At 36.7% G+C, this 20,692-nt stretch overlaps 2 protein-coding genes across 4 annotated transcripts; one reads left to right on the forward strand and one right to left on the reverse strand.

Annotated features, from left to right (window-relative positions):
• Window positions 1-4,094: 4,094 nt before the first annotated feature.
• On the reverse strand, window positions 4,095-6,877 carry LOC122276128. 2 transcript variants are annotated; one of them, XR_006228763.1, is made up of 2 exons: window positions 5,059-6,877; window positions 4,095-4,760 (listed from the first exon to the last, which is right to left on the reverse strand). XR_006228763.1 is itself a non-coding variant. In XM_043085621.1 (2 exons), the coding sequence occupies exons 1-2, from the start codon at window positions 5,326-5,328 to the stop codon at window positions 4,538-4,540; spliced, it is 465 nt and encodes a 154-aa protein (XP_042941555.1). In that variant the 5' UTR covers window positions 5,329-5,408; the 3' UTR covers window positions 4,095-4,537. The 2 variants fall into 2 exon arrangements, 1 of the variants encoding a protein (XP_042941555.1); XM_043085621.1 differs by having other exon boundaries at window positions 4,095-4,732; window positions 5,059-5,408.
• A 715-nt stretch (window positions 6,878-7,592) lies between these two features.
• LOC122276127 (disease resistance protein RUN1-like) lies at window positions 7,593-18,590 on the forward strand. 2 transcript variants are annotated; one of them, XM_043085619.1, is made up of 5 exons: window positions 7,593-8,379; window positions 8,671-9,421; window positions 16,179-16,529; window positions 16,638-16,913; window positions 17,066-18,590. In XM_043085619.1, exons 1-5 carry the CDS (start codon window positions 7,898-7,900, stop codon window positions 18,476-18,478), a joined length of 3,273 nt encoding a protein of 1,090 aa, XP_042941553.1. In that variant the 5' UTR covers window positions 7,593-7,897; the 3' UTR covers window positions 18,479-18,590. The 2 variants fall into 2 exon arrangements, with proteins under 2 accessions (XP_042941553.1, XP_042941554.1); XM_043085620.1 differs by having other exon boundaries at window positions 8,237-8,379; window positions 8,634-9,421.
• Window positions 18,591-20,692: the final 2,102 nt, after the last annotated feature.

Consider the following 20,692-nt stretch of genomic DNA (forward strand, 5'->3'; position numbering starts at 1 on the left):
GTTCTAACCTCTCCCGCTCCCGAACGTTTTAATTAGAGTTGAATATATTGAGCGATGACAAAATCGCTGAAAATAATTATCATATACAGCGAATTTATTCCCAGCAATTAAAAAAACGCTGAGAAAAGTGTATTTTCTTGTAGTGAGAAACTTGTTGTTCTCAACATGTGTCAGAGTAAAATCAAGCAATTTGAAGGAATAAAGGTGAAGTTATGATATAAATTTCGTATCTCTTTTCTGGTTTTTAAAATAAGAATTTAGATGCTAGATCAATTTTTCTTTTAAAAAAAGTTACTTGTAAAAAAAAATTATATGGGTAATTCTTGGAAGCTGATACATTGGTCCTTTCTCCTTTATTTTCCAGGTTTGTGAAAATCTGAGAGTAATAAATTTTTCTTGCTGTTAATACTTGACGTTCATCCCTGATGTCTCAATGATGGAAAATCTTGAGAGTTTGGATCTTCTAGGCTGTCGCAATTTAGTGAGGTTCATGAATCCGTTGGATTTCTTAAAAAACTGTTTCGTTTGGATGTTATAAACTGCTCTGAACTTAGACGTCTTCCTAGCCTGAAGTTGCCATGTCTTGAAAGCCTATATGTTTGAACGGGCACAAGTATGGAGAGATTTCCAGATATTGTGGTAGAAATGCATCGTTTAAGGGAAATTAATTTTATAAACAGTCCCATTCAAGAATTCCCTTCACCAATTGAATATCTCATTGGGCTTGAAAGGATAACAGTACGGTCATGCAAGAACTTTAGAGATCTCCCTAGAAGCATTTCTAAGTTGCCACGTTAAAGGTGTTGCACAAACCTTGGAAAGTTTCCAAAACCGTCATCATCATCATCTACAAGTTCGGGCTGGCTGGCTTGGTCAAAGAGGAACAAAACTCAAGGTATGAGCCTAGAAGCATTTCTAAGTTGAATAATGTATCAACTAATGTACGGTCATGAAAGCTTTTGAATCGTTTAATAATGTATCAAGAAATAAGAAAAAAAAAAATTAAAATGATAATAAATAGTTTTTATTTTAAAAATGCATTCATATCCAAACTCAACATATATAAATATACAGAGATTTTATTTTTTCCCTTTTTCTTATAAATTTTCTAATGAAAGGAAAATCTCGAAAGAGAGTATTTATTTATCCAAAACTACAAGCGCCATAATTCCCTTACTTGAAATTAACAAGCCAACCGGATTATCATTCAATTATTGAGGATGGTGAAAACTGAAATCCCAAACTAGAACTCAACCTGAACTTATTTTTCACACTACTTCAGTTTTGGTGAATACTTGGAACTTTCATGTAAAGAAAATTGCATGATTATGAGGAACTTCAAAATTCAAGTTTTTGTAATTTCATCAATTTATGTGCTGCTCAAATAACATACATTTCAACAAACCTAGCTAGTATAGTACTTACATGGCATAATTTTATTTAACATATAAGTTTTAAAATTTGAATCATACAAATCAAATCTTATCATTTAAGTGATGTGGATGTTGTTTTCTACACACTAACTTGAAAATAGAATAATACTTTCAACTAGTATGATACATTATGTGAGCATATAAAACTTCTACTACCCGAATTTCTTCTTATTTCAAAACTACAGCATATTATAGATCATTATCAAAGAGGATTCCCATGTACGATTGTGGCGACTCCGTAATCAGTCAAGAATGCAAAGAATAAGTAATTAAACAACAACATCATTTCCACAAAAACGACTTTCAAGCTTAAAATGCAAATGAGTTGGGCCAGTTGGCAACAAAGATGGAAATTTCAATGTTTTGCAAAGGCTACATTACATACATAATTATTATGTGCTCTGTTCTTTACTTGCGTACTTAACAATGAAGTAGGGAAAATAACCTTTTGAATATGATTTTTAGCCTATCTACAAATCGGAAAATGATTTGTACTAGGGGTGCTACCCTGCCCCCTTGCACTCACATGGGTGGGGTGGTCACTTTTCATCTTGCCCTAGCCTTTCCCCGAGTTACTGTCCGCTCACTCTAGTTCTTTCCTCCTTGGCTTGGTCAGAGCGTGGAGTGTGTTGCCGGCATTGCTGAAGTTGTCAACCTGATCCATGAACTCCCCTAGTGTTGCGGGAGTCCTTCTTGCCAGCTCTGCCATGAACTAGGACCAAGGCCATACTCCTCCTAGGAGCACTATGGGGGTTATCTTCTTGTCCTGGCCATCCATCGTCATGCACTTCTTGTTGAACCTGGACAAGTATGGCGTCAGGCTTTTGTCCTCCCCTTGTTTGATGATGAGGTACGCCATAGGACGCCTTCTTCACTTGCTCACCATAAACTGAGCAAGGAACAGACGGGCCAGTTCCCTGAAACTGTCTATAGACCCCGACGTCAGGGACCCAAACCACACTCTTGCTGGTCCTTTCAAAGTCAGCGGGAAGACTCTATAAGACACTTCCCCTGGGAAACAGTGTAGGATCATGTGTGCCCTAAAGGTTTCCAGGTGCTCGAGCGGGTCTGCGGTTCCCGTCATACATTTTCATGAAAGTGACTTGAAACTTTGGTGGTAAGGGCACTGCCATCACTTCCTCGCTATAGGGCAGGCCCATGTTGGTGAGTAGTTGGTCCACTAATGACGAGGTGCCCATCTTTCTTGCCATCTCCTCATATTTTTCCTTAAGGTTATGCAGCTCATTTTGCATGTTCCTCATTTCCACCTCTGTGTGACCCTCCTCGCCAGCTTTTCTGGATCCAACATGCTCACTATTGCTGGGTTCCACATCGTTCCTTGCCTCGTTGGTGGTTCCCTTGAGCGACCTGTTATCTTTTCGTAGGGTATCCACCTGAATAGTTAGCTTTTCCCACCAGCTAGTCCATGGCAGCTAATTTGGCTTCCATGTTCATTGACATTGCTTCCTCTTGTCCCCAGGTCGTCTAAGAATGAGTTCTCGCAAGCATACAAAGGATACGTGAAGTCTATTAAGATCCCACAAATGGCGCCATTGTTAACATCGTGTTTTGCACATCTTTGGGCCGAGCTCTCAGCAAATTGGGTCTTCGGTCTTGGGCTTACAAATACAAAGAAAATACCGCTAGACGGGGATCGTGGTGGTGGCCGAAGAGTCTTCGATGCCAAAATCATTCTTGCCTTAAAATTTTGTGTAAGTGAATAAAGAGTTCAGAGAGAGTTCCAAGTACTTGGGGATTACCTTTTATATCCCATTTCTTGGGTCAGTTGCCCATGCCTTGTGTTAGGGAGATGTGTCCCCTCAGCAGTTCCTTTAGTCAGGTTCCTTTAACGTGGCATAACTTTTGGAGTGGTGCAATTAATGCGGCTTAACTTTTGGGGTGGCATAACTTTTGAAAAGGTCAACATACTTATGTAAACAACTTCAATTGACTTCTTTTGCACTTTTCTTGTAGTTTTAATTTATATTTTGCTATTTTTTTATACTTTATGTTATGAGCAATATCATTTAATATATCTAGTATTGTTGTATTTCAATTATCAATCTTTTTTAATTTGAAATTCTATTTTTAATTTTAAACTTCACGTAATGAACAATATCTAGTGAAATGGACAAAAAAAATTCCATTTTTTAATGAATAATGAATAATGAATAAAAAATCTAGTTATCTAGTGTAATTTTATGTAATGAAATGAATAAAGTTTTTACTCATATTTTACAAATTTTTTAATACTTTATGGAATGAATAATATCATTTAATATATATAGTATTTTTTTTATTAATTCAATTCTCAATATTTTTTAATTTGAAATTTCATTTTTAATTTTAAAACAGTTCATGCTCAAACGTTAATGACTATTACCTGAACGTTAGAATGACTAATTTATACGTTCGAACGTAAGTGGGCTTAACGTTCAAATGTACATGAACAATTCGAATGTACCATTTTATATGTTAACATGTAACCCTTGAAAAACGACATCGTATGATTTATGTTCGAACGAAACATTATCATAGTTCGAACGTATAACCATTTCTCGTCCACTTTTAATGACGGTTTCATGAAACTTGGGTCCAATTAGTGTGTTAGGTCTGCGATCAACATCCTACACCATTACCAATTGGGTCCACAATAATGGATACAGAACAAACCAATCAATTCCTTAAGAAGTGGTTGAATTTTCATTGTCATCCTTAATTTGTAAACGTGATAGAACACACACATGGCGAGTGTTATATAACATTTACGCCTGGAGATGTCAGTAATTGGCACCTCATTTTCAAGCCAAGTATTACTGGAAGGTATTAGCCCCTAAGGAGAAGTAAATTGTGAAAGAATGCGATTATCACTTCGCCCTATTCATATTTCAATACATGGTTCAAAGCTAATACTTGAGAGATACCCCATGTGCAGGGGGGCCAAGGCGGAGAAGCAAACCTAGAGTTATCAGCTAAAACTATTCAGGATAGGCAGCAATCAACTGCAGACCTACCCAGCTTCCCCCTTTTTCAGCACCATAGATACTTTTCTGAGCAGCATCCAAGAAATTTCTGCCGCTAGATAAGCTGGCATGGGTAGTTTCTCACCCATCGTCCTCCTCAGCCTTCCTCAAACGTTTCCATCTTTGCTCTTCATGCAGTTCAACATCCACTTGCATCTCATACCGCCTAGTAGCCCGCTCTTCCTCTGAAAGTTTGGGAGCAACATTGTGACGCTTGAAGTGTGACTCAATCCCATTGTGATGACTTGAATCACAATACCCTCTGCCTTCTCTTTCCTTTTCATCAACATCAAGTGTCAATTTTCTGATGAACACAGAATAGAAGCAGAGGAAAAATGAAATGACAACCTTTCATGAATGGATTGAATGAATCAATTACAAGTATTGAATGTATTCAATGATTGATAAAGAACCCTGAGTTATACTACTTATAGAGATTTTTTTAAAGTGAAAAACTCTTGAACCATCACTTCTTAAGTTTTTGGTTTTTAACTCCTTAAGTTTCTGGTTGTTAACTCATTCCAAAGATCAACAGCCGAGGCAACATAAAGCAAACTATTCCTTATTTCTTTAGAAATGGAATTCATTAACCAAGAAAGTACCAAATTGTTAACACGCAGCCAAGCACTATGAAGAACAAGTTGATCAGCAGGAGTAGCAGCAATCGAACCATTAATGAATGCCACCTTGTTCTTGACAGTCAATGCCATGGTGATTGATCGACTCCATGCAATGTAATTATCTCCAGAAAAAATTTCTGAAACGAGGAGGGCACCAGGATTGTCATTTGGATGTAGATAAGAAGGACTAGAGGCATAATCTGAGAGATTTATGACAGAGCGAGGAGAAGTGGCAGAATTGGTAGAATCCATTTCAGGAATCTATTAGAGAAAGTGCAAGAAATGAAAGAAGACGAAGAAGACAACAACAAAAATTCTCGAGCAGAATTTTGTAATTCAGATTTCAAGAATTCAAAGTTTTAGAGACGAGAAGATGAATTTGCAAAAGCAAGAATGATTTTCAATCTGATACCATGTCAATTTTCTGATGAACACAGAATAGAAGCAGAGGAAAAATGAAATGAAAACCTTTTGTGTGAATGAATTAATTACAAGTACTGAATGTATTTATACTAATGAAAGACAATAACAGAAAATAACTAACTTTCTGAATCTTTTTCTAATTTAACACATGCTATTTTAGACTTTAATTCCATTTGCTCAATTTATGAGGCTATACTACAACATCAAGATTTCTGTCTACTAGTCTTCCCCTTTTCCCCTTCTGCAGTGACATTTTCTAAATCTGATTGTTTCCTGGATGATGAATGCTTTTGATTCTTTAAACAGCTATGATGGTGCTTCATCCGGGGCTCCTTTTCACTATGAGCCTTCTTCTTGGGTTTCTGTTCTTCAACCTAGCAAATGATCTCATAATTGAGAACAATCAGAAACATCTTTAATTCCAAATTTTTCAAGAAATGATAAGCTTAATTCCTAATGCATTTTTCGAAGAAGTTTAGACTATTGCAGCTCATACATTTTCCAACTGAAATTCTCCTCCAGAATATCATTTAATTCTTGTTTTTCTTTGGACAATGAATAACTAATCCTATTTACAACAGCACAAACTCCTTGAAGCGAAACTTGACCAACCAAAACACCTTAGCACAAAATACTCCTGTATTTCTCTCTTTATTCAAACCATTATAGTACTTTCCAACTAGCTACATAAATCAATAATTCTAACCCAGGGGAAAGAAAAACATTTCTGTTGTAGAAGTAGCTAATTGCATCTCATCTCACTTTTCAGTTTTATATATTTTTTGACAACCAGAAGTTTGACTTCCACAAACAATCCCTATACAGTGAACAAGTATTTTAGTCAATTTAAAATGAGCATAGCAAGTTAAGATTAGATTGTAAACTCTAGTTCCGCGAAACAGCTTCTAAACTGTTGTACCAGAAACCCTTTTTTTTTTTCTTTTTTTATGATAGGTAAAGAAACTTTCCCATCAATGATTCAATAGCATCACCTTATACCACATCCAACAGAAGCCAGAGACTTGTTTGCCTAAAGAGTCTCAAATAGTCCACATAAACAGCTCTTAATATTCCCCTTTAGATCAAACAAATCATAAATATTCCCCATTTTTTAATCCCGAGACGAATTGCGAGAATAGAACCCCATAAAATTTCTTTCCAGCGTAAAAAATTGAGAACAGGAGGTGGACGTTCCACGGTGAGTGAAGGTGCAGATCAAGAGAGAGAGAAAAGGAGGGTGTCGGGCTAGAGAAACAGAGGCTCGGTGCGGCGGACCTTTGTCTTTAGGGAAACAACACTTCTCGTCTAATATTTATTAAAATGATTAATCTTTTCACATGATTTTAAAGTTAATTCAATATTAGATTACGTGATAAACGCGGAGAAGCTTCTTATCTTCTCCATGGGAATTATACTGAACGACTACATCAAAGCTTACGTGATAAACGCGGAGAAGTAAATCATGTGATTCCCAAGCTTCTCCATGGGAACGAACATCCATTCTTCCTTGTGTTATGTGCGTCACACGTTCTTAACACTGAGTTGACCCAATTGAGTGTCTCTGGCCTCTTTTGGTCATGTGCGATCCACATCATGACGTGCATGGCAATTATTCCTGCAAGCAACAAATTGTCTATTAAAGGTATTCAAAAAGAAAACACGTGTGGGGTACTCACTAAAGAAACCATGGATTCTTACGGGAGTCATTATTTTCCAAGCAAAGGGAGAAAAAGCTATAGAAAGAAAAAGCAAGTGTTGTGAGCTTTCTTGGATCCTTCGGTGAAAGAAATGTAATTAAAGGTATTCAAAAAGAAAACACGTGTGGGGTACTCACTAAAGAAACCATGGATTCTTACGGGAGTCATTATTTTCCAAGCAAAGGGAGAAAAAGCTATAGAAAGAAAAAGCAAGTGTTGTGAGCTTTCTTGGATCCTTCGGTGAAAGAAATGTAATTAAAGGTATTCAAAAAGAAAACACGTGTGGGGTACTCACTAAAGAAACCATGGATTCTTAGGAGGGTCATTTCAATTTTCAGAGCGAAGGGAGAAAAAGCTATAAAAAGAAAAAGCGAGTGTTATGAACTTTGTTGGATCCTTCCGTGAAAGACACAGAGATGGGAGAGACAAAGACTGAGGGCAAGTTTTTCTTCGAAGCGACGCGTAATGCATACCTTTTTTTGACAAAGAAGAAGAAATTTGCTGATCAGTTTGAAAGTAGCAGCTTCTCTGGTAATGCCCAGGAAATTTCATTAGAGTTTAATTACACAGTGACAGTGACCCACTCATACCATCTTGATCCACTTCCTTAATATAAAGCTCCTTACTCACATGTCTCTCTGCACTCAATAACTCGTGACCCTTCTTCCTTCAAAGAAGCTACCAAGATTTCAATCTCTTCCATGGCCATCCCAAATGTCTCCTTCACCTCCCCTTCTTCTTCCCATCCTCGGATTCATGATGTGTTTCTGAGTTTCAGAGGGGATGATACCCGCAACACCTTTACCGGTCATCTACATCACGCTCTCATTGAAAAGGGGATCAAAACCTTCATAGATGACAAGGATCTTCGGAAGGGAGACGAAATCTCCACACTTTTGGAAGCCATTGAACAATCTAAAATTTCCATCATCATCTTCTCTAAGACCTATGCCACTTCCACGTGGTGCTTAGATGAACTTGTCAAGATTCTCGAGTGTCGGAAATCGATCGGCCAAATGGTTCAACCCATTTTCTACGATGTGGATCCTTCAGATGTGCGGAAGTTTGTAGAAGTGATCGATATGCATGAAAATAAAGTCAAGGATGATATACAAAGGGTGTTGAGGTGGAAGGTGGCTCTCAAAGAAGCAGCCAATTTGTCCGGTTGGCATTTGAACAATGGGTACGCTTTTAGTTTTTTTTTAATGCAAGCATTGATATCAAATACATGAGGTGTAACCAAATAGGTCTCTCTCCTCTTTTTCATTTCTCTCTGATTTTATGGTAACTGCACTTAATCGGTTCCAATTCCTTCTAGCTGCTTTACTTTTCATTTCTTAATTCCTCTATATTTGTGGCACTAGAGAAAGCCTTGATCAGATTCTTCTTAATTAGCAATTTCTAGACTGATCCTGAGATGCTTTTTATATGTAACAGTATGATTTCTAGATTGTCCTGTTTGAATGGCATGCAGGCATGAGTGCCATTTTATCCAACGCATTGTAGAAGAGATATCAAGTATATTAATGAAGCACACATTTTTAGATGTTGCGAAGAACCCAGTTGGATTAGATTCTCACATAAGGGCCATGAGTAAGTTGTTGAGTGTTGGGAATGATGACGTTCGCATGGTTGGAATCCATGGAATTGGTGGAATAGGTAAAACCACTATCGCAAAAGCTGTATACAACTCCTTTGCTCTTGAATTTCAAAGTTGCTGCTTTCTTGCTGAAGTCCGAGAAACTACAAACCTGTTCGGCCTTGTTCCATTACAAGAAACACTTCTATCTGAGACCTTGGGCAAGAATACCAACTTAAAGGGGGGAAGTGTGGATAGAGGAATTACTGTAATAAAGGAGAGGCTCTGCCATAAGAAGGTTCTTTTAGTTCTTGATGATGTCAATGAGGTGGAACAACTTGAGAAATTAGCAGGAGATAAGAATTGGTTTGGTCCAGGAAGTAGAATCATTATTACAACCAGAGATCAACATGTGCTAGAAACTCATGGGGTAGAAAGAAGATACAAGGTCCAAGAATTAAGTGATGCTGATGCTCTTCAACTTCTTAGTTTGAATGCTTTCCATAAGTCTTATCCTGAAGAAGGGTATGAGGAGCTCATAAATAGTGTGGTTCAGTACGCCAAGGGCCTTCCCTTGGTTCTAGTGGTGTTGGGGTCTTTCCTATGTGGTAGAAGCAAACCTCAATGGGAAAGCAAAATACGTAAAATGTTGGATTTTGAATAAATCCGAGATCACCAAGATCTCTTATCAAAATTGTGAAGAAAATTAACAAAGAACATACCTCCAATTTGTGATGAGTTTTCCATGGAGATGTAAGAATTCCTGCAAAAGAGAAAGAGAAATTTCTCTATGGAGTGAACTACTCTCTACCCTCTTTTTCTTCTTTTTTGTGTTTTCAATTACCGTGTGTCTATCAGCCCTCACTTTTTAAAGAGATGTGATAAAAGGGCCAGACAAAAAACACTAATAGAACTTAATGGGTTAGTTCTATTTAATTGGGGTGAGAGTAGGGGCCTCCATGTGTCTATAAAAAATAACCCATCCCATTATAAGTTTAATGATTAAACTATAATGCTAGTCCATTAAAAACAAATACAACAATCTTCCACTTGGACAGCATTATAATTAATCACAACATAAACGCAAACACTCATTTCCAGAAGAAGCCCCAGAGATAAATCTTAATGTCTTTAAAACAATAGGCCTTGTCCAAAAAATGCAGTTGTAGTACCTAGTCTAGTGAATATATCGACAGGATATATGATACTAAACTTATACTCACAAGCACCTGACTCAGGCATAGACTAAATAGATTATCTCTGACAGGTAATAAGCCTTGTCCATAATGCGCGTGACTCAGACACGAGACTAATCAATATGTCTCAATACATAAAGTATGTCCTGTCCAAAATGCGCGTGACTCAGGCATGAGACCAAACATAATGTCTCATTATATAAACAATCGCCTTGTCCAAAATGCGCGTGACTCAGGCACGAAACTAATCAAAATGTCTCAATACATAAAGTACGCCCTGTCTAAAATGCGCGTGACTCAGGCATACATTGACATGGATATATATAAAAAACAGAATATGAGCATAAACAATATAAGTAAACAGTCAATGATCACATAACTCCCACTAACTAATTACAACAGAAGACTCTAACAATCCCAAATGAGTCACATGCTCCTGAAACAATTTTGGAGCTAAACCTGTAGTTAGTGGGTCAGCTAACATGTGTTCTGTGGAAACATGCTCAACACAAATACAAGACTCGGCTATTTTCTCTCTAACAAACAAAAACTTAATATCAATATGTTTGGAACGAGAAGAACTTATGGTGTTTTGAGAGAAAGCAACTGCTGCAGAATTGTCACAAAATATCTTCAGTGGCCTCGAAATGGTGTTCATAACACCTAGTCCCAAGATAAAGTTTCGCAACCATATAGCCTGACATGTAGCCTCATAACAAGCTACGTACTCTACCTCCATTGTAGAGGAAGCTGTAAGTGTCTGTTTGACACTTTTCCAAGAAACAGCTCCTCCTGCCATCATAAAAACATAACCGGAAGTAGATTTCCTGTCATCTAAACAACCTGCAAAATCGGCATCAGAATATCCAACTATATCAAGAATGTCAGATCGCTGATATGTAAGCACTAGGTCTTTAGTGCCTTGCAAGTACCTAAGTACTTTCTTTGCAGCTTTCCAGTGAGCCAAACCAGGATCACTCAAGTATCTTCCAAGTACACCAACAACATAAGCAATATCAGGTCGTGTACATACTTGAGCATACATTAAACTGCCCACAACTGATGAATAGGGAATCGTTTGCATTTGAGTTCTCTCATTATCATTCTGAGGACATTGAGACTTAGAAAACTTATCACCCTTTATAATAGGTGCTTTCCCAGGAGAACAAGAATGCATATTAAACCTACTTAAAACTCGATCAATGTAGGTTTTCTGAGACAATCCAAGAATGCCTTTAGTTCTCTCACGAAATATCTGGATGCCCAAAACATAAGAGGCCTCACCAAGATCTTTCATATCAAAATGAGATGATAACATGCGTTTTGTCTCAAACAGAAGCTCAATGTCATTTGTGGCGAGTAATATATCATTAACATAAAGAACAAGAAAGATATACTTACTCCCATTGATCTTTAAATATATGCATTGATCAACAAGATTTTCCTTGAAATCACAAGAGGTAACAATTTCGTCAAACTTCAAGTACCATTGTCTTGATGCCTGTTTAAGCCCATAAATGGACTTATTAAGCTTACATACCATGTGTTCCTTTCCTTCCACTTGAAAACCATCTGGTTGCTTCATGTACACATCCTCAAATAGATGTCCATTGAGAAAAGCTGTTTTGACATCCATTTGATGCAGCTCGAGATCAAAATGAGCTACCAATGCCATAATAATTCGAAAAGAATCTTTGGTAGAAACAGGTGAGAAAGTGTCTTTATAATCAATACCTTCTCTTTGGTTAAAGCCCTTAGCAACAAGCCTAGCTTTATACCTTTCTACTTGACCTTCAGAATTATACTTGGTCTTAAAAATCCATTTGCAACCAATTGCCCTATAACCACATGGTAGTTCAACTAAGTCCCATACACTGTTTCGACACATCGATGCCATCTCATCATGCATAGCATCTATCCAATATGAAGATTGAGGACTATCAATGGCCTCATTAAAAGAGACTGGATCAAGAGACATACCAGTATTAAACTCATGCTCCTGCAAATAGACAATATAATCATTAGAAATTGCTGGTCTACGACTTCTTTGTGATCTCCTCAAAACAATATCATCTGATCTCATATCAACATCAGCTATAGCGTCAACAACCTGGTCTTGGACAATAGTACTAGTTCCCTCTGTCAATGGTGGTGCAGCAACTGCTGGGGAAGTAACCTGAACAGGTACAACAACACGCTCCTCCCTAAATACAATTTCACGTGTCGCTGAACTCCCACTGTCACTAACATCCTCAAAGAAGATGGCTCGATCAGATTCAATAATTCTAGTAACATTAGAAGGGCAATAGAATCTAGAGCCTCTTGATCCCACACAATAACCAACAAAATAACCAGTAATGGTCTTAGGATCAAGTTTCTTCTGCTGAGGATTATAATGCCTTATTTCCGCTTTACAGCCCCAAACACGAAAATGATGCAAACTAGGTCTTTTACCTGACCATAACTCATATGGAGTTTTAGGAACTGATTTACTTGGCACTTGATTCAAAATATATGTAGCAGTTTTTAGAGCCTCACCCCACAAAAATTCAGGCAAAGTGGAATGACTAAGCATACACCGCACCATATCCATGAGAGTACGATTTCTTCTTTCTGCAATACCATTCTGTTCAGGGGTTCCAGGCATTGTATACTGAGCCTCAATACCACATGCCTCGAGAAATCTAGCAAAAGGTCCAGGATTTCTACCAATTTCATCATATCTCCCATAAAACTCACCTCCTCTATCTGATCTTACCGCTTTGATTTTCTTATTTTTCTGGAGTTCCACAGCAGCCTTGAAAACCTTAAAAGCTTCCAATGAATCTGATTTTTCTCGAATGAGCTCAATACAACCATAACGAGAATAATCATCAATAAATGTAATGAAGTATCTATAATTTCCCAAAGCGGCAGGTAAAATGGGACCACAAATATCAGTATGAATTAAATCTAGAATCTCCTGACTTCTACTAATCTTTTGCTTTCTGGTTTTCGCTGGAAGTTTTCCTTTGATACAAGCAACACAAGTTTCAAAATCAGAAAAATCCAAGTCAACTAGAATGCCATCTTTAATCAACCTTTTCATTCTTTCTCTAGAAATATGACCCAACCTTTTGTGCCACAACATGGAAGAATTCTTATTGGATCTAGTACGTTTAGAGCCAACTACAGTATTCACAACAGAAACACTAGAAGAAGCAGGATTTAAAGAAGGAAATAAGTCGATTTTATATAAACCATCATACAAGGTAGCAGTACCAACTATAATACAGTCATAAAAGATTGTAGCCTTTCCATTTCCAAAATGAAAAACATATCCACATCTGTCCAAAACAGACACAGAGACTAGATTTCTTCTGATGGAAGGTATAAAAGCAGCATCAAACAAGTTCAAAACATGCTTAGAAGCCAAAATAAGTCTGATTGTACCAATGTGTTCAACTTCAACCTTCACCCCATTGCCCATATTTACTACTAACTCTGTGTCATTTGGTCTTCTGCGATTCCTTAGCTCCTGCAAAGAATTTGTAGTGTGAATGGTTGCACCAGTATCTAGCCACCAAGTATCAGAAGGTACATCGACTAGATTAGACTCAAAACACACTAGTAGTGAATGTGTACCTTTCTTATTTATCCAAGCCTTAAATCTCCTACAATCAATCCTCTTGTGCCCAAACAAATGACAAAAGTTGCACTTTCCCTTAAAGACTTCCTTCTTAGGCCCATTTGGAACACTCATACCAGCTTGTTGAGGAGGCTTTCCATATTTCTTCATCTTATGGAAGTTGCTATTATTACTCTTGAAGAACTTCTTCTTCCCTTTATCAACAGTTACCATAAAGGCAGCATGAGACTTGGCCTTTTTCATCATCTCCTCTTCTTGAGTTACAATAGCAGTCATTTCACTCAAACTCCATTCATCTTTCTGAGCATTATAAGTGGTCTTGAGTGCATCAAACTGAGGTGGTAAAGATTCAAGCACTTGCCATACAAGAAAGCTATCTGCTAACTCAACTTTCATTCCTTTGAGCTTATTAAATAAGTGAGTAAGCTTCATGATGTGCTCTCGGACTCCACTAACCCCATCATAGGTTGTGGTAGTAAGAAGTTTCATCAAAGTTCCCTTCTCTGCCTTATCAAACTTAATAAATTTCTTCCCAACGGCATCAAGATATTCTTTAGCACTATCAGTATCAGCTATGCTCAGCCTAATAGACTTGTCAATAGTATACTTCATAATCATGAGACAAGTCCTATTAGAATGCACCCATTGCTCATAACGAGTCTTTTCAGCCGCAGAACTTTCACTAGTGGGCTCAACAGGCGCATCGATCCTCAAAGCCAAATCCAAATTCATAATAGCCAAATTAATAGTAAGAGATTCATACCAATCCTCATAATTGGTTCCCGTCAGACTCTTGATGGCAGATAAAGAGAGAGACATAGCCGCATTGCCATAAGCTGAGGAGAATATAATAAAAATTATTATGCATGTGGAATAAGAAACATGCACCCATAAATGTCTCAAGGCAATCTTATATCCATGCCGAAGTTTTATTTAAAATAGACTCTTACATACTATGCTAGAGCCCATGATACATTAAAAGACTCTTACGCATGATAAAGCAGAATAATTAAATACATGGACTTAAAATGACCCGCTACCGAAAGGATAGGACTAGGCCACCAAGTGCCAAGTACTTAACTATTATCTTTATCGTCCTAAGCCTCCTACCAAATAATGATTTGCCGACAGGGTAAATTCACTATTTGTATGAATCTTAGTATAATATCATTAAGCGGAAGCATGATCAATAATAACAACTCCGATAATTTGTTATTACTAGTCTCACGAGAGGTGGGTACATAGTCATTCCAAACCATCGGTATTACAACAAAATGACATAATCTCCATATAAGATTCTTTATTTCGAGAATAAAAAAAAATATGTAAAAAAAAAAAAATTAGTACAACAGCACTATTATACTACATTTTTTTTTAATTTTATTTAATTTTATTTTTTTTAATTTTATTTTATTTATTTATTTAATATTATAATAAGTCAAACCGGGTGGTCAAACCGGGTCAAAATCGGGTCAAAACTGGGTGGTCAAACTGGGTCAAACCGGGTCAAAATCGGGTCAAATCTGGGTGGTCAAACCGGGCAAAATCGGGTCAAATCTGGTTGTCAAACTGGGGTCAATTCAGCCCATATATAATCCATCAACCCATACGTATGGGCTTTGTCCACATTTACCTTTCTCAAAACTATTCCCTTAGTCAAGGGTCTAAATATCACATGGGCCAAATAGTTAGAATAAATCCAATCCAAAGCCCATACCATGAATCAAAACCCTACCCAGATAATTAACATGTTTTACCCGAGTTACTTTAGCGAAAAGGGACTCCGGCGCCGCAACCTTTCCGGACACTATTCCGGCCACCGGTTCGGCCATCCGAACCATTTTTCCGGCCGATCCGGATGAGGAGACGCCGGTGAGGACATTTCCGGCATCCTCCCATGTCTCCGGTAGTCCACTTTAGTCAAAAAAAAAAAAAAAAAAACGAAGATACAAAAATAAAAAAAAAAAATTGGCCACCAAAAGTGGCGGTTTTTGACATTTCCGGTGAGCTACACACCAGTGTTGGCAACAAAAACTCAAAAAACGAAATTTTTGGTCATCCAAGAACTCCAAAAAAAAAAAAAAAAAAAAAAAGGATGAACTTGAGTGGTGAAAAAAAAAAAAATTCACAAAACAGGAACTTATTTCCTTACAAATATGACAAGTTGGCTCTGATACCAATTGTTGGATTTTGAATAAATCCGAGATCACCAAGATCTCTTATCAAAATTGTGAAGAAAATTAACAAAGAACATACCTCCAATTTGTGATGAGTTTTCCATGGAGATGTAAGAATTCCTGCAAAAGAGAAAGAGAAATTTCTCTATGGAGTGAACTACTCTCTACCCTCTTTTTCTTCTTTTTTGTGTTTTCAATTACCGTGTGTCTATCAGCCCTCACTTTTTAAAGAGATGTGATAAAAGGGCCAGACAAAAAACACTAATAGAACTTAATGGGTTAGTTCTATTTAATTGGAGTGAGAGTAGGGGCCTCCATGTGTCTATAAAAAATAACCCATCCCATTATAGGTTTAATGATTAAACTATAATGCTAGTCCATTAAAAACAAATACAACATAAAATGCAAAGAAGTCTTGACAAAGATATCTATGAAATACTTAAAATAAGCTTTGATGCACTGGACGACAATGAGAAGGCTATCTTCCTTGATATTGCGTGTTTCTTTAAGGGAGAAGAGAGAGATTTTGTAACAAAAATTTGGGAAGCGAGTGATTTTGATCCAGTTATTGGAATACAAGTTCTCATCGAAAGATCTTTGGTGAATGTTGATCAACATGAACGATTGCAGATGCATGACGTGATACAATTGATGGGTAGGAATATTGTTCATCAAGAATCTCCCGACGAGCCAGGAAAGCGAAGCCGATTATGGTCTCATGAGGATATTCTCCGTGTTCTTAAGGAAAATACGGTAAGAGCACTTTAGTCCACTTGTTCTATCAATTTTATCATTTTATCATTTTTCTTCTATCAATTGAGTCCTAATATTTTTTCCTCCACTTGTTCTATGATTTATTAGGGAACTTATAATGCAATTCAAGCCATAAAGCTAGATTTGTTCGGGCAAAAAGATATTTTGCTGAATCCTAGTGCGTTTACAAGAATGAAAAGGCTTAGACTGCTTAGAATCCGTCATGCACGCTTTTCAGAGAGTCCTAAAAGTTTGTCTAATGAGCTAATATTGCTTGATTGGGATGGATACCCATCACCATCTCTGCCGTCCAATTTTCATCCTCAGAAACTTGTTACTCTCAACATGCATCACAGTAAACTCAAGCAATTCGAAGGAATAAAGGTAAATATCTTATCTCTTTTCTAGATTTTAAAATAAGAATTCAAATGTATGGATCCATTTTTCTTTTCAAAAAATTTACTTGTAAAAAAGAAATTATATTGGTAATTCTTGGAAGCTGATACAATATTGTTCCTTTCACCTTTATTTTCCAGGTTTGTGAAAATTTGAGAGAAATAAAATTTTCTTACTGTGTATACTTGACGTGCATCCCTGATGTCTCAATAATGGCAAATCTTGAGAGTTTGAATGTTAAGGGCTGTCGCAATTTAGTTGAGGTTCATCAATCTGTTGGATTTTTAAACAAACTGTCTCTGTTGAATGTTCAATATTGCTGTAAACTTAGACGCCTTCCTGACCTGAAGTTGCCACGTCTTCAAATCCTAGAACTTACTGGGTGCATAAGTCTGGAGAAATTTCCAAATATTGTTGGAGAAATTCCTCGTTTACGTGAACTTTGGTTAAATGACAGTCCCAATATTCAAGAACTGCCTTTGTCAGTTGAATATCTCATTGGGCTTCAAAGGATATCAATATTTTCATTCAAGAACCTTAGAGATCTCCCTAGAAGCATTTCTAAGTTGCCACGTCTCAGGGAGCTTGTTCTTAGGCATTGCAGAAACCTTGGAAGGTTTCCAAAATCGTCGTCATCATCATCAACAAATTTGGGCTGGCTGGCTTCGTCAAAGGGGAACAAAACTCAAGATAAGAGCCACTCTGTTGGGTGGTTTCCAGCCTTGAGAAAGTTGAAAATCATGTACTGTAATCTAGAAGAAGTTGATTTCCTCAACAGTCTTCATTGCCTTTCCACGCTAGAAGAATTATATCTATCAGGAAACAATTTCGTTAGCCTCCCTGCATCATGTAACACTGGATTTACCCATTTGCGATCGCTTGCATTGTGGCATTGCAATGGGCTTCAACAAAAGAATGCAAGTATTGATGTGTTTCCGAATGGTTTCGGAAAAATGATAACTACAATTAAAATTAGAGGAGGGGAGTTACCAGAATGGTTTCGGCATCAAACTAGGGAGATTGAGATGTGTTTCCGAGTGCCTCCACCTAAAAATGCCAAGTTAGCAGGTTTGGTTATCGGTCTTGCTTTCAAACCTCATTTTGAGCTCTCTTTCTGCAATTTGAGGGTGTCTATCATTATTAGTAATGGTCGTCAATCAACTCCCATAGCCAAATCCTACGAGGTTCCCTTTCATGGACATGAACTGGGATTAGATGGAGCACTGTGGCTGTTGTACCTTCCACGTGGTGCCCTTGAGTGGCGGGATGAGATCACCAATGAAGGGGATCACTTTGGAGTTTCATATCAAATTCATTTACGGACACCATTTGTGAAGTGTGATAAATATAATAACAGGTTGGGAGTTCATTTTGAATTCGAGCAAAACGACAACATGGATGATGATGATCCAAGAGTGATCCGGCATGACCCTTCTCCTAACAATAAGATAGCTATCTTGGAGAACGATAATTGTTGCCAACTACAGCAACAGCTAGCAGAACAACATGAACGGGCAAAGCGTGGACAAAGCAAATTTCTTTCTGATTTGTGAAATATTATTTTTTGTTTTAGAATTTAAAAAAATTGAATTACTTTTGTGTTTTTATTTAAAATTTTAGAAAAATTATAATGACTATATAATAGTTTACTTTTATTTTCTAAAACGAGTGAATTTTATTACTTGGGGACTTTTAAAAAACATTCATTAAGCCTTTCTTTTTTTTGACATATCAGTGTTGGAATCTTATAATCGGTTGTCTTTACACTTCATTTGGTTGCTTTTATTATTAACTTTTTTTAAGAAATTCATTTTACACCTCTTTTGAAGGTTCTTCAAGGTAAACTATCTTCAATTAAGAGTAATATTATGTATAAGTATTAAGTATGCAAGTTTTACACATTAAAAAAAAAAACAAAAGGAAAAAAAAGTATGCAGGATCGATACAAACTCTTTTATAAAAAATAAATAAATCTCACAAAAAATAGACTTATCTTTTTACATTTTTATATGCTAAGATCTACATTTTTATAAACAGTTTTGCTACATACAAGCACAGTCGCGTACTAATATGTGTACCAACATTGATTTATTCATACTTAAAATTTAAATTAACACTGTTTTCAATAAAATCTACTTTTTGACCAATCACATCACATTGGTGCACAGATTAGTGCACAATTGTGCTTGCAACTATACTTTTCCTTTTATAAAAGATACGCACGCAAAAGGCTTTCTTTTTTCTTTTTTTAAGGAAGATGATAATACCCTAATTTTATTGATAATCATCACTTATAACGAAGGAAAATTGTGATTACACAAACAAATATTTGGTGATAACAAATAATCAAAAAAACCCAAACTCAGGCATAATAATAATAATAATAATAATAATAAGGAAAATGCTAAATGCAAGTGTTGTGGCGCACCCATTGCGCACGAAACATGACGTGTCTACGTTTATGGTGTTTTGAAAACAGCGTCTTCTCTCCCATTACCTTCTCCCCCTCACCTTTTTCTCTGTTTCCTGCAAATTTTCAGCACATCTCATGTTCAGTACAGAAAATTCTCAACACCCTACTCCATATTTTCTTCCATAAAAGTACCTTTTACCCTTCTTTATTTTGGCTCTCTAGACTCTAGTCTAAAAGACTTTATGCCCAACCAAAAATTTTCCAGCACGAGTTGATCTACAATTTTGCAAAGAAGAGTAAAAATTTTAAGATCGGTCTTTTTTTTTAGTTTAGTATAAAAAGTTCAGACTTTCCAAATCGGCATCTCTAATCATTTAAGGCATGAGATTTTGGCGTGGGATTTTTTCAGCTTTGGTTTTCCATGTTAAACACTGTTTGTGAAATGAATTTCATCTGAGTTTGAAGTATAATCCCTGCTTGCCTACTCTGCAAGCTGTCAAAGTTCACTACTTTGATTCCATCTTAAACCTGGATATTGGGAGAAATGTTGAAGGAATCTAAAGTATAATACTTTCTGCAAGATTTTTGTATTCACATCAGAAATATTTAAGATTTTTGCATTGTAGCTGTGCTCTCATATTCTGTGAAGAAAAAAAAAAAAGAATGAGAGGTGACTTTGCGGAAGGGGAGAAGGGAAAACGCTGGTTTCAAAATTCCAAAACTCACCGTTTAATATTACCACGTTGTGTTTAGTTGGTGGGTGCGCAAATGGTAAGCCACCACGCTTGCATATAGCATTTTCCATAATAATAAAACCTAAAATTGTCAATCACAATACAAGATACCCATAAAACCAAAGCCCACAATAGTTCAAAAGAAAAAGAACCAGCCTTAAATAAAAGACCATAACTGAAAAACCTGCAAGAAAACCAAGAAGTTGCATGCAAAGTAACAATAGTAAACAAATAAAACCAAATGCAACTTACCAGGCCACTATGAGATACGCAAATACGGAAGACCAATTCTATCTTATGCGGAGAAGGCCTCTTAACTTGTTGGGCAACCTATCTTGATCACCATACCAAGTCTTATTTAGGCCCTCAGCTCCTACATGCGAAAGACTTGTATAATATTACATCATCAAAAATGCCTTTCACATCCGTCAATTACAACTTCACTAACTCTACCTGAACTCATTTTTCACACGACTTGTTTGAGTAACTAACAGTTTTGGACCTTTGGTGAATACTTGGGAGCTTTCATGTAAAGAAAATTGCATAATTCTAAGGAAGTTAAAAATTCAAGTTTTTTTTAATTTCATTTATTTATGTACCGCTCAAATAACATACATTTC

Source organism: Carya illinoinensis, chromosome 9 (assembly GCF_018687715.1).
Source record: "Carya illinoinensis cultivar Pawnee chromosome 9, C.illinoinensisPawnee_v1, whole genome shotgun sequence".
Classification (NCBI taxonomy): Eukaryota; Viridiplantae; Streptophyta; class Magnoliopsida; order Fagales; family Juglandaceae; genus Carya; species Carya illinoinensis.

Coding starts and splice junctions, on each gene's coding strand:
- LOC122276128 (XM_043085621.1), bottom strand. CDS start 5,328: ATGGATTCTACCAATTCTGCCACTTCTCCTCGCTCTGTCATAAATCTC. Junction 4,733..5,058: donor GGCTGCGTGTTAACAATTTG/GTACTTTCTTGG, acceptor GTTGATGAAAAG/GAAAGAGAAGGCAGAGGGTA.
- LOC122276127 (XM_043085619.1), top strand. CDS start 7,898: ATGGCCATCCCAAATGTCTCCTTCACCTCCCCTTCTTCTTCCCATCCT. Junction 9,422..16,178: donor GGGAAAGCAAAATACGTAAA/ATGTTGGATTTT, acceptor ATACAACATAAA/ATGCAAAGAAGTCTTGACAA. Junction 16,914..17,065: donor AGCAATTCGAAGGAATAAAG/GTAAATATCTTA, acceptor TTTATTTTCCAG/GTTTGTGAAAATTTGAGAGA.